Here is a 24,362-nt window from a genome sequence, read left to right as displayed (position 1 = left end):
CTTACAAAAGTGTTTTGCCATTTACTCAATAATAATAATAATAATAATAATAATAATAATAATAATAATAATAATAATAATAAATGCCTTGAAGTGCTGTAAAATGGAGGTGATAACCCCACTAACATGGTAGGTGTGTCTAATAAAGTGACCATTAAATGTACAATACTGTAAATAATATAATTTAAGTTTTACTGTAAATAATCAATTTAAGCTTACTTACTATCATTTAGTCATCTTTGCAATGATGAGTTGCAATCTTCATTCTTTTGCATTTACTGATTTTCATTTTTCTTTTCAAAAGTTGTTCTGTTTGCATCCATTTTATACGTTTTAGCATTGTCTTCTTTGTCTCCTTAACATAAACCTTCTGAATCAATTTATTTTATAAACTCGTCATAGCTGTTCACATAATAGCCGCTATACATCCCAAACACAATTCGAATGACCGAATAGAGAAATTAGATTTTTGGCAGGGACTGGTATAAAAATATTGCAGGTGTGAGCAAAAGGCAGCTTCCTCCAATCAGAAACGGTATTTGCTATGATTGACGAGACACACTTCAAGCAGAGGCATGAACGTAAGCACACAAAGTGGAAAAAAGAACACAGTTTCTAAAAGAAAACGAAAAGACTTAAACCACACAAAGGTAAGTCGCTTTGATGACTGAAAACAGCAGTTTATTTTCTGCTAACCCTAACGCAAATGAACAATTGTGCAGCATAAAGATGTATCTAGTCATATCATAGTCATACAGAGATAATCTAACCTAGCTAGGTTAACTAACGCTACCTGGATAATGTTAATTCATTGTTTGGTTGGTTCAGATAGGCAGAATTTTACGTAGCTCGCTGATTAGTTATTTGTGGTCTTTGGCATTTGGGAAGTAGTTGTAACAGAATCATTTGGACCTGGCTGTTGAGTGTTTTATTTTACCGAGGTTTTTCAAAGGCTTACACAAGCTGTACGTAGGAAAACGCTTGTCTTAATTGGCAAGCTAAACCAGTGGTCACCAACCTTTTTACCGCTAAACACAAGATCGTATTTTTAAATATGAAGAAATTAGACAAGTGAGATCGAATTGATAGACTGGTTGGCGACCAGTGTGCTAAACCAGATTGCTGTAGCTAGCTAATATAATTTCTTGCCATCAGTGTAACTGAATTTTAATTACTTCCTGTGGATAACACATTTAATGATCTTCTAAAATGGGACATTGAGCTATATATTTGTCAGCATAAAAGGTTAACATAAATATCTAGTTACTGGTTCCATGAAATGTATTTACAGTGACTTTAATTAGGGTTTCAACATTGATCAGTAATTGATCAATAATTACTAATTAATTAAAAACTACAGTTTAATGTCAAAGTGAAACATCTCTATAGTGATTTACAGTGACTTACAACACAACTGAATTTATTTCATAACTGTGAACACCTATAAAGCCAGTTTTTAGTAGCACCCACTTTGTCAGCATTTATAGAATTAAATCTGCACTTTTCTTCACTGTTCTTTGTGAAATTGCTAAACCTTTATTATTTACTAGATTTCAATGTACAACACATGCGAAGGCTGGGTGACTTCTAAAAGGACTTCTAAGCAGGGTAATTAGCTTCTCATTTACAATTAATTTTAGAATGAACTCCTTTAGAATTTATTTATCTTGACTACAAAAACTACTCAGTTATAATAGTTTTATCCAAAGCGACTTACAATCAGCTAAATGCTGTAAATGTCTGTGTACTTTCAGTCTAGTTGATTGAGCCAATAGTGGAATAATAATTACAATTACAGTCTACTTTTACATCACCATATTGTATATTGCTTTTTAAAAACACAGTGAATACCAATATACATTCAAATCCAACAAGTATTCAGATTTCTTTTCAAGTGGACTGGGCTCCTGCAAATGTATAAATAGTCATATAAATTCTTAAAATAGATGAAGATAATTTAAGGTAATAAAGTGTATGAAAATCTCTTAATTTTATTATTTTTCTATATTTTCTATAAGAGGTAAGCATTTAAGCATGCACAAATTAATGCTAAAAATATATCACTGAATTGATTGATAACTAAATTGATTTTCTTCCAATTTAGTATGCCAGAGGTTGTTTTAGCAACACAAGGAGGAGCAAAACATGCGTTTTTGGAATCCTAGAGAGCCTTAATAATTCCAGAAGACACATTCTGCGACTGGGAAAAAAGCAAGTCTTTTCTACCAATCATAAATTAACAGCATACTGAGCGGGACTGGAAAACATACAAATGTGAGGTGTGGTGTCTTCATGCAAATAGAAATCAAAAAGCACAAGAAGGAGTTCTTCTGAAGGACATTAGTATGGTGTAATAGCTGTCAGGTATTTGTGATTTTGTGTTGTTCATTTTGTCCTGTTTGGCACATACTCAAACACTTCTTGCACACCCACTCAACTCTATATCTCACCTATAATCACTCATTTTATGATTTATATCTTTTAACTAGAGGTTTTGATAGGTTTACAGACTTAAATGTCTGGCACATGACTGTCATTCAGTTCATTATTTACCTGTTTAAATGACAGTGCTTTGAATGCTTTTTGAACTGTGTAAGTAAATGTTTTGTTGTAATTAAAGTTTGTTGACAATCTGATACATTACTTATGTCAACTAGACATACTTGGTACGTGGTACTATCATCACCCATACATATATTGTTGGTGTTACTAACATTAAGTAGAATTTGGTTGTTTTTTTACTTTATTTGTGACGTGGGCGGCACAGAAGAAGCGAGAGGCAAACTTGCACTGACGTGCTCTTTTTATCCATGATGATAAATACATGCAACGAAGTTATCTGTAGGAATACGCTGAAAGCCGAGTCTTAATATTCCAAACACTTCCAGTGGTTTCTGGGACTGCTAATGTGCAGCGCTGTTCCTCTAGACCTGTGGAAGTATTAATAAGGAGACATAGTGATGAGAAGCAGGTGTCTCCAATCAGTAAACCGGTGATTGAGATCGGGGTACACGAATGGTATGGCCCTCATCTGATGTGGGTGTTTCCCTCTTGGTGTTGGTCCAGCCAACTGTGACAATTTGGAGTGTCCAAGTTCATATCTACATGTTAACCTGAGAAGTCTCTGAACATGTAACAGGTACATGTCATCTAAAGACAATCAAGAAGTTATATATAAGCTCTTGGCTTTGTTAATAAGGGTTTTATGTATTCATTATCCTTATAAGCATTAATCAATAGATGTTTAGCTACTAAACATTGTTGTGTTAAAAAAAATGAGACAGACATTTAGCAGAACATCACCAATATATCATTAATGTGATGGTGCAACTCTTTTTATTCAGTTTATCTGCTTAATGTTAGTAACACCAGCAATAAATATATGGGTAATGATAGTACCAAGCTAATAATATGTCTGCTTGACGTAAGTAATGTATCAGCAATATATCAACTTAATGTTAGTAACACATTAGCAATATCTACTAAATGTAAGTAAAGTAGCAATAATATTTACTTAAGTAATATATCAACATAAATGAGAAATGAGAGATATTTAATAACACTTCAGCAATATATCAATTCAATGATAACCATCTACTAACTTAATGTTAGTAACACATTAACAATATATCATCTTAAAGTAACACATTAACAGTGTACCTACTTAATCTAATGTATCAGCAAAATATCGGCTTAGTATAAATGTATTAACACTATCTGCTTAATGTAAGTAATATATTGATAATCTTTCTACTTAAAGTAATTTATCTAAATATATGTATGTTAATCATAAATACATTTTGTCCATCCATAAACTATAAATCATGACTATAAATCATGTTTTAGATGATTCAGTACTGCCACTTCACTGATATGTTGTTGATATTCTACTGACAGTCTGTTGAGTTTATTAATCTACAAACGACCACTCAAAGTGTTACTGAAAAATTTCATATATAGCCTTTGGCCATATAGGCCATTAGGTCCTATATTGGTTCCTTGCAATACAAATACAACACTATACTGGCATGCCTAAGTACCTTTGCTTTACACTTCCCTGGATATAGATTCATGCAAATATTCAGGCTGGGCAGACCTTAAGAGAAAGCTTGAATCCCTGGCAACTGCCATTTCTATTGGTCAACTATTGCTACCAGCTTTTGCATCTGTTTTAACCTGCTCTAATGCAAGCAGCTACAATATGTTGCTTCCCAAAACAAAAAATGTATTTAACAACCTCAATAAAGTATTAGCCACTTAGTGTCTTGGTAAGAGATGCATATAGTCAACTTTTAACACAAATCATCTGCATGTTGTCTGCACTTTGCATTACTAGGAAATTTTATGTTACTGTTAGGCACAAGTATTTGTAGGCATGGTATTATCTTTAATTGCTGTGTGTCAGGCTTAGGAGGCAGAGACAGGGTTACCTGCACTTTGAATGCAGGTAATTTAATGAACAAAGGGTAGTCCAAACTACCCAGTGTCGATAAATAAGGAAGGGTGAGTAACAGTGCAATCAATAATCCAGGCAAACAAACCAATGGGAGAAAAAGCAAAAAGACATAATCAGAATCGGCTCAAAAGTGGTTGACAGGCAAAATTACACTATGGAAGGGAAAGTTCCCTCCTTATTAGTGTCTTTTGTCTTCCTATTTTGTTTGGTTGGACATTGAATTTCTCTGCTTAACTCTACTTGGCTTCTTTTCTCCCTGTGTTCTCCTGTTTGTTTAGTTGTGTGCCTTGTTTCCATGTTTTTAGATTTTGTACAGGCTTGGACTAGTACACAATGCTGAGAATGGAATTGCCCTAAATAAAATTTGCTCACTATTGCATTGCATGCTGCCTCAACACCGTACACTCTGACTCTGACAAAGTCATACATGTATGGCACTTTTTATTTCTGGTGACTGAATGTATCTTTAAGTGTGTTGCACTTCTGGTTTTGCGTGTCATGGTATATGCAGTCTACAAGATGTGAGTTTGCAGCTGAAGGCGTGACTGCAAGAGGCAATTTCCCTAAACCTGCCAGTGCTACATGCTAATCACTGGCACAGGTATGGTATATAGAGTATGATGTTCATTAAAAAAAAAAAAAAATAAAAAAAAAAAATAAAAAAAAAAAACTAACCTACATCTTTTAGATTTATTGGCAATGTTCCGGTTTCTCTGACAGAAGAGTCGCCACCACCAGAGGATCAGCTGACGCTGCACTCAGAAACAGCCCACCCATCCTAGACCTACTGTAGTAACCGAGTGTCTGCATCTTCTCTGAAGTGGCTATGCAGACTAAAAATATCATAATTAATCATGGACTGGTACTAGCTGGGCCATGCAATGGAGGATGGGTTCCCTCTTAATCTTGGTCCTCCCAAGGTTTCTTTCGAAGTCCTAGAGTTTTTCTTTGCCACTCTTGTCCTTGGCTTGCTCATTAGGGATCTAGACCCATACATTTGTAAAGCTGCTGTCACGCTCACAGACTGGAGCTTCACCCGTTTCCCTGGCTTCCTGATCACGTCCGTGTTTTCCAGCTTTCGCCTGTTTCCATGGTTTCCCTGTCTTGTGTGTTGTTATGCTTCCAGTCCTTAGTTTCATTTTCTCCACTCCTTATTTGGTTTTCCAGGCCCATCATTGCATTCACCTGCTCCTCGTTTCTAGTCTTGTTAAGTTCATGTATTTAAACCTTGTTCCTGCGTCTCATGTTTCTTGGTCTATGTTTACGTCTACGACATTTTCTGATTCTGCCTCGCTTGCTTCTGATTATGTTGTACTTGTTCTCTCCGTCCCAAGTTTTCACTCACTCTGTTTACCCTCACCTTTTTCCTGTTGTTTAGTTAACTCTCTTGTTTAGTTCCTACACGCTTTCTATCTGTATTCCAGTTTACGTTGCCCTCTCTGTTCATGTTCATCTAGTTTATTCTGTTCTCCTGTCCGCTGTACGTTATCTCGGTGCTTTCGTCTACACTGCTTTCCTGATCCATTATTGCCAGTATTTGTGTAATTCCATTCCTCATCGTTTCACTCTCTTTTTGGTTTCTTTCGCCTTGTTCAGTCGTGTAAGTGTTTTGTTTTCCTTTTAAATCTGTTTCCTGTATTTTAGTCTTTAGTCTCTATGTACACCCCTTCCTTGTTTTTCTACCCTGTTTGTCTTAGTTTCATGCTTCCTTGTTTTCCTGTATGTCTTCCCTTACTATTTAGTTCCCTTCTTTATCTAATACTTAGTCTGATTAGTCTATTATCCTTTTGTTTGTTCCTGGGTTTTGTTCAGTACTGTGTTCTCCTGGTGTTTCCATTATTAAACTCATCATTCATTTATACTGTCCTGTCTATTGTTTTCATTATGGCTTCCCCTGCTTTGAATTCTGCCCGCTCTCACGTCCGAGGCAGTGGTACTTCACACGTGTGTTCGCCCTTGACCTACCCCGCAGTACAGCTTTGTGTTGTAAAAAAGCACTGTATAAATAAATCTGACTTTGACTTTGCCCTAAACTGTGAAAAAATAACAAATGAAGTGACTTAAATGGCTCCAGAGTTATTCTTTTTGGCTGAAATTAATATCTAGTTCTTTATTTGTTTGTAGTACTTTATCACCTGGGGTTAAATCACCAGGGTTTTATCACCAGGGTTTCTCAGTTTAGCCAGTTAAGTTAAGATCAAACTTGAGGTTTTCCAATAGGAATGTCATTCAACTCTTCTACTATTGGAGGGTCTTGACTTTGGGCTTCAGAAATCCTGCTTGTTGAACCGGTAAGCCACACTGGTTCTGGACAAGGGTTTTTTAAAAATGTATTCCATTAAAAGTACACACAATGGTCATTTCATCAAGGTCAAAAGGTGTTTGCCTGGTGCAGAGAAAATAGCAGCGACCTCAATAATATTGACACTTTAAATAAATGTACTAGGACATTGTTCTTTGTCTTGTTTGCTTTTTGTTTCATCTCGTCACCTTAAGTTTCTATTGGATTTCAATTTTTCTTATTAGTATTCCTGCCTTCTATATTAAAATATATTTTCTGTCTGGTAGTGCTCTCAGATCTTTTGCAAGGACTAGGCCATGAAGTGTCACTGTTTCAGTTTGTGTGCATGTTGAGGTCAGAAAACACATTATTATAGCATCATGTTCATTTGGAAGGTGAGGTAATAAAATGATATTGTAAGAAGAAAAATAGGGAGGTTCCAGAATAAACTGGTTTCATGCAGGAAAAGCCTCTGTAGGCTTCAGCATAAATCCTCAGGAGCCCTCTCTGACAGGCCTCTAGGGCCTCAGTAGAAGGGCGAGCCTTGGTTCAAGGACGGGACAGCCGGCCAAGTACTGGAAGAACCAATATGGGCAGCCGATGATATAGAATATGATAGCCTTTAAAAAAAAAATAGAAGTAGTTCAGGATGAACCTAATGGTACCAAGAACTGGTTGGTGTAAGTATTGAATATAAATTTGCATACATTGAATAATGTATGGTTTGGAGAAGAATAGTGGAACCGGGACAAGTTTTTATGAAAAAATAAAAATGCTTATAACAAAAATGTATAAAAGGTGTGCCCACCTGAGACATTCTCCGGACAATGCCTCGTTTGTAACATCGAGCTCAGAATAAAGACGGGACCAGCTCTTCTCTTCAATGAATCACAAAGTCTGGATCTTTATTTCTGTTTAGTATGTATTGAGTAAACAATCTTGAACTAAGCAAGATCTCAGAATGACAAAGGAAACTGGTCAATGTCAATGTCGCTCACTGCAAGTGAACAGGCACTGCCAAGAACCAAATATACCTGGCTGATCTGCTCCTGCTGTTTCTGAACTACTTGCTTAATTGTTGCCAGCGTCATCAACTTGTGCTATGCTGTACCATATTTAACTGGAAAATATTTTATGTTTACTTTGAGATAAATCTAAGAGGTAAGAAATGAAGTTAATTTCTTCAAGAAGTAACTGGAGATTTATAGAAAAGAATGCCTTTGTCCACCCTTTTAGGTAAATTTAGATTGACTCAACTCATTATTAGATACAAAATACCTCATTAAGTGTCAGTGAGATTATTTAATTCACATACCTTGCTTTTTTTCAATTGTTCTTTTAGAGAATATCTCATCATTCAACGCTGGACTTGCACATTATTTTCCAGCCTAGGTGGAAGGAAATGTTGCTCTACAAACAAGTCCAACTAAGCAATTAGTCAATCAGGCACATAAAACTCATTATCAAATAAATTTGACAAAGGTGAAATGCTGGTATGACATGTTTAAATACTGCTTTGCTATCTTCTCTGAGCTAGAAATATCCACAAAAACAGTGGTCATGCCACATCCTGTCTGACACTCCAACCCAAGAGGACAATAAATCAGTCTGGTGGCACCAGGACTGCCTTTCTGTTTGCATGACCCCTTACAGGAAGAAAGAGGAAAGAGGATATTGATGCCTTTGCCTGCTCTCACAGATAACTGCTCCATCCTCACTGTTTTGGACATCCGGGATGCCTTCCCTCTGGGGACACCCTCTAATTTGTCTTGTATGTAAAACTACTAGGGAAAATGCAAAGAAATTTGAGGAGTGAGGCACTTCTTACACATCTACAAGCAATGCACAAACATCAAAAGTAGTAATATGGACACATTAAAGTGTCTGTCTTTTACTGCATTTACAATGGAGACTACTATTGAAAATGCTTGTTTTATAAATTTAACGAAATTCATCATCATAAATCATGTAGGCCTTATTAGTATGATAGTTTAAGTAAAGACTTGAATCTTTGAAATAAATTTCAGATTTTATTAGAATTTGCTGACAGCATGCATTTGAGATGGCATGGACTCCATAAGTTTGTGCCAAATCTGATGATCCATGTTATCCCATCATGATTTCAGAATATTCCAAGGAGCTTTTTGTGATGTTAATAAATGCTTCGTTTTCGATGTCTTGAAGTGCCCTATAAATGCTCAAAGGTGTTTTGATCAGGCTACTGTAGATTAAAGCCTATGAGAGTCAGCACTCCTTTAACTTCTTTGGTTTTCAAGTAGTTGTAACAAAAGTAATATTTGCATAAGGTGTGCATAAGTTTCAGTTCCGTCTGTCAGTGGATAAAGCTTTATATATTAGTCTTCCAATAGTATGGTACATTTTGGATACAAATGATCCAGTTTGGCAGTGTTTTGGATTGCCATGCCTTCTGTTTCTAAGTGCTATGGCTCAAAAACCTCCATCTTAATCAGCATTCAAATTACTACTTTTTTAATGACAGTATGTTTCAGCTGAATACTAATTATGAATACTACCACATATGATGCAAAGAATGCCAGCAGGACAGAGCATTTGACCGTTTTGTATTTTATTTTTACACATTAGTTACATACATAGATTGCCTTATAGTGCATTGTGCACAGAATATGTTACAAAATTTGAGTCCAACATTGTCTTCACTGAAACAAAAATTTTGCTTATCTGCTCTAAGAAAAATGTAGACTAAAATTTAGACTTGATCTTTTTTATACTTTTGTCAGAGTAGATTGTCAAGTTTTGAGTAATCAAGATTAAAATATAAGTAAATCATGAGTGACAGCTTTCTAAAATTCAAAATCCTTAATGTTTTAGGATGTTTTTTTTTTACATAGCTGATATGGTGTTTATTAAGATGACTTGAATTTTAACACCGACATTCATTTCTCACTGGAGGTTATAATTAAATACTGGAGATTTACCACTGATTATAAATGGCAAAGTAGAGCACTGCAATGTGTTTTGGGCCCATGAAGGCCCAATGTTACTGAAGTCCCCAGCAACATCCTGTCATAGAGACTGTCTGGGGAAATGAAGAAGACGGATAGGCTTGGGTTGTTGGCCAGACTCGCTTAGGCATGTACTGAAGAACGGGAAAGATTTCCCACTAGGCCCATTTGAGAAGGAGTAGAGCAGGTGCATGTTGTCTGCATTGTAGAAGGAAATCCGTTGCTCCTCACAGTCAAGGAAGATCCCGATGCTTAGAGGTTGTGAGGTTACAGGCAATGGTCTCCAAGGCTGTGTCCCTGCTGAGTACTCTCTCCCATTACGCAGACGCAGGGTCCAGTAACCATTCTCGGGGCACAGCTTGACTCTGGTGTGTCGGTCAACCACTTCCAGGGCGATGCCCAAGTCCCACTTGGGCTTGGTTCCGACACCCACCTCCCAGTAATGCCTACCCGATTGAAAGCCCTGGGCTGCAAAGACATTAACACACTTTACAAAGCGTTTTGTGCTAAATTTATAGGGCAGTATAGCATCATTCTCAACCACTTGTGTCCTGTCCAGAGACAGCTGGAGGCTCGGGTGAACTGTGTCCTCATCAAAAGTCAGTGGCAATGGACCTGTGGATGGTAACCATAGCCCGAAATGATAGGCCAATAACAAAATATCATTATGATCCTAAAGTTTATACAGAAGGTATGAGAGTCATAATGGGTTTCATTTTGTATAATCAACACTCTGTAGTAGTAATTATAAGCAAAACATTTTAATATTGAAGTAAAGTTTCAAGAGAGGAATTACCTGGTTTTAAAATGTTAAACATTTTTCGCCAAACAGTATATTGAAGAGGAGACATATATTTGCTGGTAAAACCATCAATATCCTGCGGTGTGATGGCTTGCACTGGTGGTCTGAATATTACAGAAAAAAACACAAGTTTAAGGTTTAAGTAGTGATGATAAGCATGTGGACATAATGCAAAAATCATACCGAAAACCTTGTACAAAATAGTATCAAATGCTCAGGGATATGAAAATATTTAAATAGCTTTGTGAACAGTAAAATGTTCACTCTAGTAGACATGATCTCCTCAATTACCACTTACTTGGAATTCAGTTCTGGCAGCTAGGGGAGGAGAAAGAGAAGAGAAAACATCAAGATTAAGGACCATAAAACGACCATAAGGTCCATAAAATGACATTCAAGACCATTCAGCACCATCCAGAGGTGCTACTCCATCTGTTAATAAGAACACTATGCACAATATAGACATCAATACTCCTGCAATTGTATGAAATAGGTTAGGTGCTAAAGGTTTTTGGATATTGCTAACATTCCATTCCAGTTTTTTACCCTAATATTAACCCATAATATTCTGTAAACATAGATTTTTAAAATCTACATTTTAAGGATATTTGCTCTGATGGTGGCAGCTTGAAAGGAGGTTGTATCTAGGTGAGCACCAGTTTGTTGACTTCTGCATTTTACCCTACAACTCTTATGTTTTCAACAGGTGGAAGAGGTACACGAGGCAGAGCCGTCCCATCTCAACTCTACTTTTCACCCCACTAAAATAGCCGCTCACTGATGCAGTTAGGACAAAAATACAAACTTATAGATTTTAAGAATTGCAGATAGGCAGCATAACTGATCTTTATGCCAGTGATATCCTGGTTTTGTTGATCAGGCATGAAGTTTCTACACACACTCTCATCTACATTATTGACAAGTTTCGTGTTTTTCAGGTTACAGAATTAATTTTAACAACTCATGCACTTAAGTATCTGAAAACACAAACTTTCAAACTGTCTCCCTTCTCTCTCAAGTGTTCTCCAGCAGGTTTTGTACATTTTAGACATTTTGTCACCCTGTTTTATCTTATTTAGGTGGATCTATAGACGGAATATCCTCCCTAATTCTTGGTTAGGGCACATTACTCTTTTGAAAAGTAAGTTTCTCTCTAGGTTACTATCTAGTTCAGATGATTCCAGTTATCTTCCCACATAGAATTTTCAAAATCTGAATAGCTGGTTTACTTCTTTCATATGGGCCAAGAAGAAACCATGTTTAAAAACAGCTACATTATACTTCTCATTCTCAGAGGGTGGTCTCAACCTCCATGACATTAGAAAATCTCAACTTAGTGTTCACCTACATATTATAACTGATTGGATGCACAGTAAGCCCATATCTATTTGGTTCCATGTCTCTATTTTTCCTAACATTTTATTAATTAGGAACCGTAAATCTCTTAAACCTGCTTGAAGTAACCCAGTTTGCACTGTCAAATCATGGCAGATTATCAGGATTAGAAATCAGATCTCAATTCACTTCTGTCTTCACAATGATTTTTTACAAGAAATAATAGTTGATTTAGGGTCTGGGTTTTCTAATCTATATAGCTTGCTAGATGAATCCACCTTGATGTTTTTCAGTCAACTAATGAAATAGTACAATATTCAGAAATTGGATTTTTTTCCCTCATTAAAAGATTCTTTTGTGAAGGACAGTATAAACCTTGTAGATCACAATATCTCTTATTCTGAAAGGCATCTTTTTATCTACAGGTGAGCAATTCTGTACGATCCTTCTATGGAGTGCTCAGCTAGTGTGGCTCTATAAGTACCTTTCATCTAAAGGGAATATGTGAAAGTGATCTTAATGTAGAGATAACAACCAGTGGAATGATGTTTGGAAGAATGTAGAAAGCTTGAGTGTAACTGAAGGACAACGGTTCAACTCAAGATGTCACAGAATCCATATACCCCATAGGAGGTAAAAGTTTGTCAATATACAGCATTTCTGACAAATTATAGCGGGTGAAGTTCAGAGGTGGGTAGAATAGCCAAAAACTGTACTCAAATAAAAATACTGTTACTTTAAAATAATAATTACTCAAGTAGAGGTAAAAGTAATAATTTAATTATTACTTAAGTAATAGTAAGAAAGTACATGTTAAAAAACTACTCAAGTAGGGAGTTATTTCATCAGAACTCATTTAATAACTCTGGACAACAAAATATATAGATCTTTTTATCCCACAAACTAAGAAATGTGAGCCTCATAGTTCATTTATTAAATTCAAATCTGTTTTAAAGATGTCTCTGGTTTTTAAATGACTTTTACAATAAGTATATATTACTTATTCATAAATAAAGGTGTTGTTACATTTAAACATCCCTCATCAGTGTCCAGTAATAGTTTGTCAACATATAGGGGCTCCCCTTTTGTTACCAATTTTCCATAGGTCTGCATACATAATGATATGTCAATATAATCGGTTGTAAACTATTTGTTCTGTCATGGCACGGCCCCCCTCTCCTAGACTCCTATCCGTGTGTGTGTGTGTCCATTGTCACCCCCCCCCCCCCCACCCATGTGTTACTTGATTGTATCACACCTGTTCTTAGTTACATTCATTGTTAGCACAAGTATTTAAACCTGTTTTCTGTTGTCAGCGTTTGACCCTGTGTTTATCGCATGCGATGCATTATGTGAGTTTTCTTGATTTGCTGGTACCCATGTCGTTGTGGTATAGTGCGTTTTGTGCGGTTCTTCATGTTTTGGTTTCGGGCTTTTTTGTGTTGTCAATAAACCTTTTTCTTTGTTATGGAGACTTGCCTTAGCATTCCATTCCCTCGTCACATCTCATTATAGAAACACCGACCGGGATGCAAGAAGCCTACTGTTCTGTAAGAGGTCTGCGAGCAGGGGCGGAGTACTCGATGTTGCTCCCTGAGGATACGAGCAAGCATGTGAGCGCAAGAGACGTGCAGCTCACACATATCCCATCATGATGGACGCATGATGGACACTAGTATAGGGGATGCAAGGCTGACCTGCCTCAGTAAGGACTTGGATAAGCTCCTCCAAGAAGAGGAGGCAGGTGAAGCCCCTCATAATGTCCCAGAGATTCTTGCTAGCACCTCCCTCAACAGCCCTAAGAGGGAAAGAATCGACTCCCCCAACCCTTTAAAAAAGAACAAGAACAGAGACGGTACTCCCGCCGATCCGTCCTGCATAGCACAGCTAGTAAGCCGAGAAGATCTGTTGTGTCTCTGCCCAGAAGTGGAGCCTGTACTCCATATCAGCTCACTCAATCCTTGCTTAGAGGAGGAGAAGCACACTGAGGGGTTAACGTAAGATCCAGGGGATTCAGGGTTGGAAACTATGGTTTTCGACCAGACCTCCATGGACCAAGATGATGAGAGCTATACTGAGAGGCAGAAGTTTTACTGCAACTCTCGCTCGGATGTGGGATCCGAGCGCACGATTGCCTCTCATATCAAAGCATGGAAGAGCTTCCCCTGGAGGCTCTCTCAGATGTGGACTCGGAGCATTCCGTGGACTCCTGCATGGAGGTGGAAGCCTCACCTGTGCCTCTGCCTATGAAGGGTGCACACCCCTCCAAAGCCAGTGCACTTCCTCATAAGGTCTCTAGGAAGGTGCAGGTGTCATGCCAAGACAACGAGGGTCTCTACGGCACCCAAGCCCATAAGGGGCGGGTCATCTGGCAAGCCACAGTGGGAAGCACTCCCTGGCACCTTCACCAAGAAGGTAAAGATAAAATTCTTATTCTTGGAATAATATCACTCTACAATGTTAGTCTACAATGAAAAAGATCTTGTCAGTTTTTAGGCATGGACTGCCCATGCCCCTTAATCTGATTATTCAGCATTCTATGTTCTATCTGCACAACTAACTGCCCTCTTTAATCTCGATTTGTACTTATAGTACAATATAAGAGATTTCCTTTTGTATAAGTAAATACATCTGGTTAAAGTTGGCTAATCTCCAACTATTCTGAATAAGTTCTGCGTCTTATGGCCCCTTGTCACACATACACATTGTTTCCCCCTTCCCGCACCACTTCCCTTTTCCTTGCACACACCTCAACCCCACAAACATCTTGGCTCTGCTGCTAATAAACTAGAACTTCTCCGATTACAGCTACATCTGGTCTCTTGATTTGCTGCTGCTCTCTGAGCTTGTAGAGAGAACAGACTGAAAAGAAAGGAGAGCTGTTGCACTTAGACTGCACAATGAATTGTAGAACCATTACTGTCATACTCAAATTTGTTTCATTAGATTATGACATGTTTGTTACTTCGCAAAGACAATGTATTTCAAACATGGGAGCCCTTTATGCCATATATACACTTTTCATACAGACTAAAAATAGCTGCTCTGTGACAACGTATGTTGTAAAAAGTGCTAAATAAGTAAATTTAACTTGACAGATATATTGGATTAGATATAATGTATCTGTTGTCATCCAAATTATTGTGTAGCATAACCCTTGTGTAATATGTGGTATGTAATCATGCTGACTCCTTAAGACACTTGCTTATTTGAATACATGAGTTTGTAATATGGGAATATATGAGGTTTTATTTGTTTTATTTTGGTTAGTTGTGGCTCTTGTGAAATTAATAAACATAAAAAATAAAGGTCTCCACAGAAAAAGGGAAATGGAAGAAAATGGTCACTATGGTTCAGGGTAGTGGGGTAGTCATTTCTGCATTAGCTGCAGATATTGGCTCAGCAGCATCAATTATGGGAATTGGCTAGTCATCTTCTGGCGCATGATGTGGCCCATGGTGCTTGTGACAGTGTACTCACACTCTTCTCGAGCTCCCGCGATTCTATGTGTAGGGCCTCCAGGTGCCGCTTTATGCGCTGCTCAAGCTCCTCCTGGTCTCTGTGCAGTTGCTTTAGCAAGGCCACCTCCTCCATCTGTAAGAAGTGGTGCAGTGCCTGGAAGTCGCTGCGCATTTGGTTCCGGAGTTCAGCTCCCAATTTCTATAAACAAGAAACTAGGTTAAGCAGAGTAACCAAAGCTGATGGGACTTCACTCATTTTAAATGAGGCATACTCTTATCTTGTCCATCTGTTCTTCTTCTCTGTGGATCATAGTGATGATTTCTTCTTTCTGTGAGTACTCAAAGTCCATGCAGTCTTTTGGCTGCTTCTAGAAAAATGACATTTAACCATAGAAATACAGACCTATAATTACTCTAATTACCACTGCAGTTATTCTGTTTGAGATCACCTCAGTTTATCACCCTATTTTTACACAGAAAAGAATACCAAATCATGGAAAAAAATGAACTAAATAGAGACTCAAAAAAATACATATAGGACAATTAAGAGTGTAACAATATATCTAGACATGATGAATGTTATGTCCATTGTGGAAACGGACAATATCAGGTGCGTTACATTTATGCCATCTAAGGTAATAATATTTTTAACACCAAAGGTCATAATGAGTATAACACACACCAGCACATCATACATCACAAACCGAGATGGGAATTGGCAACAACCCTGGTTGTGACTTCAGAATTACTGCTAAATCATGGTAGAACAGCAAAATTGTATCTCTCGTCTATAAATATACTATAAACAGTATAGTTGTTTCTGAACAACTATAAACAGTTTACATCCATTTATAGTTTCTTCCTCTGTAACACCTAAATTTGTATTTCTTACGGCAAAAGGTTATGGCATTCTGAGATTCTGGTGAGGAACATTGTTCCATGCATTTATAGCCTTTACATTGGCTCCATCACTTCTACCTTGTATGTAGAATTTTGTGAATCACATGCATGTGTGGCCAAACATTGTCAAAGAATTCCTTCCTCATTGGCTTCTTACTAAGACATTTACTGTCTAACAGGTTCAGCTGATATTGTGCTAATTTCATATGCAAATGAAGAGAAAATGCAGCATCACACATATGATATTGTATATATCATACATATATGGGACAATATGTTGGTTTTATGAATTTGTTGTAGTGGCTTTGTATGGCATCAGCAGAAGTACTATAAGTCTCAGTATGCAGAAGAATAGATTTAGGTAATCTGCGTTTGTTCTTTTTCAGGGGGTGGGATGGAAGATAAGTACATTAGTCTAAATCATTCTAATCAGCAAAGTTTCTTATTTATTATAACAGTGTAGTAACATTGTGTGAGTCAGACCTGGATAATTTGGTCCTACAAAATTCCCAGTGCTCACCTTGGTCTATATATTGTATGATGAAAGCCCTACTGCAAGCAAGAAGACATTTACTACAAAGTATATTTGTTAGACCACCATAACAGAGTCAAGTGAGGCTTGGGAGCAGATGCGAGTCGTATTTGAGTCCAGGGTATAAACACAGAACAACAATAAAGGGATGACCAAAAAGAACAAGATTGGGGAACTACCGATACACAGCAACTACTAAATACAGGAGTAAGACAAGACAAAAGGAAAAGTTAACATGTCAAAAAGGTAACAACTAGGAGAAGTGCAGTCACATCAAAACATGCATATAATGCTCATAACCCAACAAGAGCAAGACCAGGGGTATATATACAGAAGAAGATGAATAAGAAACACCTGGGGAGCAATGACTGGGATCATAATTGGGAGATTCTATGGACAAGGCTCGGTGCAGCCAAAGTGCATGAAAACAAACACAAACACAAACATGAGACAACACATACAAGATAAGGTCGGAAGACAAGAAAGATCTGTTAGGGGAACAGGAGGAAAGTCAAAAAGAGAATGAGGCACTAGAGAGGACAGAACATCAGGCAACAAGATAAATAACCAGCTCGAGAGGAATCCAGACAGGAGCAGCAAGGGCAGGATGCAGAGCAACTGGGTGGGCAGGGGACTGAGCAGGACGCTGGACTACAGGAGCTGGACAAGGGACTGGTCCTGCATGGATACAGAAATGGGGACAGGGACAGAAACACAGGTATGGAGACAGACATGAAGGTAGACACAGGGACAGAGATGGTGACAGTGAAAGAAACAAACATAGATGGACAAGAACATTGGCGCCCTCATGACACAGAACACTGGAGCAGCATCCTGTTGGAGATACGGTGCAGGAGCACCTCCTCGAGAGCACAGTGTAGCTGTACCATCTTGGTGCCCCCTTGAAAGGAAGTCCTGATAGACTCCACACCTCCTAGGAGCAGGTTGCAGTGGAGCAGGGACTGGGGCAGGTCACAATAGAGGGCACAGGTATGGTCCGTATACAGGTGAAAGTAGTGTAAACATGGTATAAACACAGACAAAACAACAAAGGGAGCAGATGACCAAAACAGAAAAAAACAAGAAGGTGCTATATACAAGACACAAATAAGGTACCTGACAAGGAGAGTGGAGACAGAAAGGGCTCAGAAACCAAAACAAAAGCACATGTTTAACAGAACAAAAAGAAAACAACAAAACCACTTCGCACAAGAAACATGAAGAATCAAAACAAAAAAAAAGACAGCATGTGTCACCATGGGAACTGCAACTACTTGTGGTATTTGCCTTTGTCCTTAAACCTTTATGCTGGCCACTTTATTTTAGCAATCCTGTATTGTTTTGGTAGACTTTTATTAGTAGAAAGTAAATATTTTAATGGTACACTGTCATTATATTCTTGTAAATCAAAATTATACAAATCTGGGGGGAAGAATCTGAAATATGTTTGATCCAAAAAACCTCAAAAGTAAAACAGAATAGATGGGATCAGGTGCCACTGGAGATGGATACTAACAGGATACCAAAAATCTAACAGACTTGCTTAATAGCACTAGAAGATGAGGACTGCGTCACAGGTGTACCGCTTTAAATCACTAAATTTAAATCACTAGCTGTTGGAAAGATGGATATGTGCGTGTATGATGTGTCCCTGTGCATGTTCCAGGTTCACTGCTATTCGAGACTCCATCCTAGTCCTTCCTGGGTTTTCATGCCAGCCAGTCCACCTATTTATTGGCCCCTCCCATGAGAGAGCTGAAGAGAGACGTATAGATTTCAATCTATATTTCAGCTTTAATACTCGTGTATAACCTTGTTTTTTCCTCTGAGACATTGATCTTACTTTCTCTGTCTGATTTTGGCTGCTCTTGGAAATTATTTATATTATATATATATATATATATATATATATATATATATATATATATATATATATATATATATATATATATATATATATATATAAAAACACACATATATACATATATATATACACATATACACACGCACACATACATACATACTAGCACATACATACAGCCTGGCCAAAAAAAAGGTCACACACACACACACACACACACACACACACACACACACACACACACACACACACACATTTCGTTGGACCGCCTTTAGCTTTGATTACGGCACTTATTTGCTGGGGCATCGTTTCCACAGAGTTGCATTAATTTTCCCCCCTCCCCAAGATCTTGTATTGACGATGGGAGATTTGGGCACATTCTTTGGGCACATAACGTTGCTGAACTTAGACCTGACTACAGCAACCCTAGATCATAGCACTGTCCCCACAGGCTTGTACGGTAGGCACTAGGCATGATGGGTGCATCACTTCAGCCGCCTCTCTTCTTACCCTGATGCGCCCATCACTCTGAAACAGGGTAAATCTGGACTCATCAGACCACATGACCTTCTTCCATTGCTCCAGAGTCCAATCTTTATGCTCCCTAGCATATTGAAGCCGTTTTTGCCGGTTAGCCTCACTGAGTGGTTTCCTTAAGGCTGCACAGCTATTTAGTCCCAATCCCTTGAGTTCCCTTCGCATTATGCGTGTGGAAATGCTCTTCCTTTCACTTTTAAACATATCCCTGAGTTCTACTGTTGTTTTTCTATTATTTGATTTCACCACACGTTTAAGTGATCGCCGATCACCACTGTCCTTCCACTTTTTAATGTGTTGGACAGTTCTTAACCTGATTTTAGTAGTTTCAGCAATCTCCTTGGATGTTTTCTCTGCTTGATGCATACCAATAATTTGACCCTTCTGAAACAGATTAATATCTTGTCCACAACCACAGGATGTGTCTTTCGACATGGTTGTTTAACAAATAAGAAGCTACTCACTGCATCAGTTAGGGTTAAATAACTTGTTGCCAGCTGAAACAATCACCCATGTAGTAATTATCAAATGGGAGGTTCTTACCTATTTGCTTAATTAAATCCAGGTGGTGACCTTTTTTTTTGGCCAGGCTGTGTGTGTGTGTGTGTGTGTGTGTGTGTGTGTGTGAGAGAAAGAGGGATTTTTTTTTATTTCACAACATAAATCTGGTATCAGTCTACAACAATATAGTTCCCTGGTTACCAAGACTGGTAAGATATGAAGCAATTGGTCATGGAGAAACAGTACATAGCATGTTATTGCAGCCTATATATATGCTGGGTGCTATAATTGCACAAGTCTGTAAAGCTTAATTTGAATCGACAGAGCATTAGTGTGTAACTGCTGTTTAAGAATATAAGATAAATTAGCATGCACTTTTAATTCCTAAACTTAAGAGACAGTTTGGTTTATTAGTTCTTATTTCTGCCTGTCTTGCAAACACAAAGCTGCATGCTTTTTAAACGTTTAAAAGCTGATGCAGGGCCATATGCAGGCCAATCAGGGTTAAAACTGAAAACATCACCAGTGTTATGTCAAACATGTGACTAATGTTTTTTGTTGATCTGATTCACTTTTGCTAACTTCTGTCAATTTCAGTAAGAAAACACAAGACATGTGATTGTAGATAACTGCACACTGAGCCTCCTGATGGCAGATCTGGTCCCAAATCAGCAGTCAACAGCACACTGTCATGACATGTAGTTAACCACAAGGGCAGTGAGTAAATGCAGAGTAGTTAATTGTACGTTGTAGAGCCTTCAAATATACTATCTGACACAAACTTTGCAGGCAACATCAGACTATCAGGGTCTATCATGTCTGTAAATGTCTGTGCTGATGTGACCTAATAATCCTGGCTTCTGTCCATTTAGGTATGAAAACACAAGGTATGTAATTATGTGCAATTATCATGCCCCGCGTAGCCTCCCAGTGACCCATTTGTCTCAACCCTTTAGTTTTCCTTAGAATGTTATATTGAATTTTGTCAAAATCAGACAAAGTATGATGGAGTTTCAGTGACAGAAATGTCATACTAGAATGCATCAATGTATCAAAAATTCAACATATTTTGATAATTATCTGAATTATTAGAAAACTTGATTTTATGTGATTGAATAAAAATCCTAGGACTACTTAATGAATGCAAAATAACTATACATTTCAGAAAATCACTTCTAATTGGAAAGCAGTTATGACTCCTGCAAAGAATCATTTGGATCCACTTTTATGTTCCTAACTGAAAATAAGTAGGAGATATACTTAATTAGTGCCCCCTAACTACTGAATGTTTTAAAACGTTACAGAATCACAGAGAAGTACCCACATCATTTAAGTTTCATTGTAATTGGTCCACTTTAAGCTTGTCAAATGCCTTCTGAAATCTGTAATTTACCTTGTAAACTATAGCTCAATGATGCAGCATGCAAAGTTTCAGTTTGATCTGATGTTGGGATTCTGAGAAGTCAATAGGGAAACCAAAATTAATAGAGCATGCTATAGTCATTTTGACTACAAGATGAAGGTCCCTTTACATGGGTGAGTCATTTCCCACCTGTTGCACCATGCTGCAAAGTTTGGCCGCATGTTTCCTTTTAGTCAAGAAAAATAATGAGAAGATGAGAAAAACCTGAGCAATTACAACAGGGTTACATTAACATCTCTATGCACCAGAAGATTTTTATAGAGCATTGACAACAGTGATCTGCAAGATTCAGTTCTGTAAAGAATAAACTTTTTCACAAAACAGTAATTTTTCATAGATGTTCTTGAGTACTTCTGTCTGCACATAGTTATTCTTTAACTGTTTTTAAAACAATTTAGTACTTGTGATGTTCCTTACACCTGTTATTGATGATACCATGTTCTGTCTTCTCTCACATCTGTTTTCTACATTCACCTTTCAGTACTTTTGAATTCTAGTGGACGGTGAATTACCAATTATTCACCTGCAAATTTAATGAGGTTTGTCCAAATTATGCTCATTGAATTTGCTGACATGCTTTAGGGATGATGTATCAAAAGCTTTACTTTCAAATCTTGAAGTCTTTAATATGAGTTTTTTTAACATAGATGTGCCAGAGGATTTCATTAACAGAAGATGAGAAAAGTGACAATTCACTTTTTAGCAAGAAGGAAGGAGTCAAATGTTAGCCCTCTGTTCAAGCTCTGAAGTAATCCAAGGGCCTCCAATACTATCAAAAATGTTACGATGATATTTACGACTCAAAGCATTCATGAGTCCTGCAGTATGAGAAGGTTAGTGATGTAATTGAGCAAGTGACACTGGCAGTATCCAATGAGAGAGCACCAAGAATAAAATAAAATGCCAAAGTGATGCAGTGATTATTCCATCTTCAGAGATGGAAGAGGTGCTAGTCAAACACAGGCAAATGCACAAGTGTCTCTGTCTCTCTGTCTACGTTTTGTTTATTTTTAAACATTCAGTCTAGGCATAGCTTTGTTTTTACCATGTGACAATGGTATTCCGTAGATTCACTCAAGATTGTGATTTTGAAGATAGCCTATGCTACGATGTAATTCGCTGTGTGCAATACTCCTTTTTTATCTGATTGCCTAGTGTATTCTCTTTTATGAAGGACAAGACATTAGGACATGAAGGACAATGTTAAATGTGAGATGCTCTCCATTTTTAAAATCAGTTAGTATTTTATGTCGTGTAGTGTATGCCCAGCCTCAGATAGCTTTCTTATATATCGTCAGCAATCCCTCCTCTGGCCACCAGAGGCCCTCCTCCCTGGAGATTCAGCCAAGTCACAATTACAGGACATGATGTAGTTGATAAAATCCATATGGAAATGGTGGCACTGAGTACACATTAACTGTGCTATGGAGCCTTAGTCACTGGGAAGTCCAATATGGACTTTATAAGTTGCATGGGAGTAGTGCAGTGGATAACAATGCTGTTGGTGTAGTCCGTAAAGCCCATAAGGAACTGATGGTACTGAGAATGCATTAAATGGGCTCAGTGGAGCTAGGTGCGGCCTTAGTCACAGTGAGGCTAATGAGGGCTTACATTTAAAAGGTCTGTGGCTAGTTTAAAAGTGAGGGTGGGGTGGTGGCTGACCTCAATTTTGGAGGTTGACTGCCAGACCTCAAAGTTAGAGGTGTTGAGGGCTTAATTCAGCGAACACCAGTGAAGGGAGATGCCTACCTGAGGACCCCTGTGAAGAGCTTGCAATATTATTTTTAGTAAGATGTGAGTGGGCTGGGCCCTATGTGAAACTCTTATGGTTTAGCACAGGACATTTGACATATTATCCTGTGTCTAATTACAAATGCCTTCCTCAAACACTGACAGATTTGTTTTAAGGCAAGTTATTGTTCACTATACTGAGGGAAAAATATTCTAATAATTCTCTCTCATAAAGAGAAGCAGTTACAAAATCCAAAGTAGATCTTAACCTTGTATTTAACTCATCAATCACCTTCTATGAAAACAAGACCTAGTGCCAATGTTTGTACACATGAAATTAAAAGCAGATATGACAATAATCAGATATAGCTTTGGTCAAGTCAAAGCAGTAACATCAAAAGTCACAATTAGATTTAGCATGTGACTGAACTTGCATATGATTGGGTCCTAAAACATTCTGAGTACTATCAGTTGAGTTCAGAATGGACAGTGATGCTACTCTTAAAGGGTCACTTCCATTCTCCATGTGGATATATATATATATTCTAACAAGTGTGAACAAATGTTTTCTGTAATAGTAAAATCAGTATCAGAGTCAAAAGGAAAATATATCTGCTATATATTTATTGCTAGTTAGTCCTGCTACAGAAAGAAGTGTTCTTACCTCTAAATTCCTCAAATACCCAGATGAGGTGGCTCCCACTTTTTCAACCAGTCCAGCTACCAGATAGTTGACCTGAAATTGTTTATTGGGGAACTCCTGACGACACTGAGGGCAAGATACAGGTCCCCGCATGCTTCTCCAGTATGTACTAATACATTGTTTACAAAAGTGGTGCATGCAGCCAAGCATCACTGGGTCTTTGAAAAGGTCGTAGCAAATGGCACAAGTCAAGTCGTCTCTCAGACTCATCTTGTTCGTGTTGTCGGCCGCCATGTCGAAACACTGGATTTTGCCTTTCACTTCCAGTTTGGTCAGGCACTAATCCTATGTCGTAAAAGAAATAATACGTCAGCACAAACAAAACAAGCTATTCGTTTTATAGCCACTCTAGCTAACAATTTTTCTTATATACAGGTTAGTTAACGTTCTAGTTTAGCTAGCTACATATTTTATTAAAACAAACATTAGAAGCAACCAAACTTAAAAATGCATTATTTATTTGTTGGATATTGCAGCCGGTAAAAATCGTTACAGAAACGTTTGAAAAAATAAACAGTAGCTAAATACACAGCTGGACACATAAATGTACCACGATGTTGATAAACACTAAACCATAATCCAATGTACATTTGAAATGTAAATGTTAGCCAGGATAGCTAAGTTAAGCATTGCTAGGACGATAAACTATGCTTTTGACTAACTTGAAAGTAGAAAGAGAATATAAGAAAATGTCGTTACCATAATCTAGCCGTTACCTTAATCTAGTTTTTAGTCCAAAATTCCTTTTTAAACAAGTGCGTCGTCTTCTACTTTGAAATCCGCAGTTGCATGAAACCACCAGTCACACTATTGGCACTTCACAAAAGCTCGGTCGCGCTGTCTACACTGATGACT

At 37.7% G+C, this 24,362-nt stretch overlaps 1 protein-coding gene and 1 long non-coding RNA gene across 5 annotated transcripts; one reads left to right on the top strand and one right to left on the bottom strand.

Moving 5' to 3' along the window:
• The first annotated feature begins 569 nt into the window (after positions 1–569).
• Positions 570–6,285, top strand: LOC118242266 (uncharacterized). Its single transcript, XR_004776717.2, has 5 exons — positions 570–650; positions 1,551–1,608; positions 2,105–2,364; positions 4,968–5,057; positions 5,145–6,285. It is a non-coding gene; the product is annotated as an uncharacterized LOC118242266 (long non-coding RNA).
• Positions 6,286–9,307: 3,022 nt separating this feature from the next.
• Positions 9,308–24,362, bottom strand: trim105 (tripartite motif containing 105). Of its 4 annotated transcripts, none has more exons than XM_027008617.3 (7): positions 24,224–24,362; positions 23,469–23,792; positions 15,592–15,687; positions 15,339–15,518; positions 10,822–10,841; positions 10,518–10,627; positions 9,308–10,336 (listed from the first exon to the last, which is right to left on the bottom strand). In XM_027008617.3, the coding sequence occupies exons 2-7, from the start codon at positions 23,739–23,741 to the stop codon at positions 9,783–9,785; spliced, it is 1,233 nt and encodes a 410-aa protein (XP_026864418.1). In that variant the 5' UTR covers positions 23,742–23,792; positions 24,224–24,362; the 3' UTR covers positions 9,308–9,782. The 4 variants fall into 4 exon arrangements, with proteins under 4 accessions (XP_026864418.1, XP_026864420.1, XP_081555127.1 ...); XM_027008619.3 differs by having other exon boundaries at positions 9,308–10,189; XM_081699001.1 differs by having other exon boundaries at positions 24,207–24,357.

Source organism: Electrophorus electricus, chromosome 16 (assembly GCF_041902795.1).
Source record: "Electrophorus electricus isolate QZ-2024a chromosome 16, ASM4190279v1, whole genome shotgun sequence".
NCBI classification, from domain to species: domain Eukaryota; kingdom Metazoa; phylum Chordata; class Actinopteri; order Gymnotiformes; family Gymnotidae; genus Electrophorus; species Electrophorus electricus.
The sequence above is the reverse complement of the archived record's forward strand: the minus strand, read 5'-3'. Positions and strand labels throughout refer to the sequence as shown.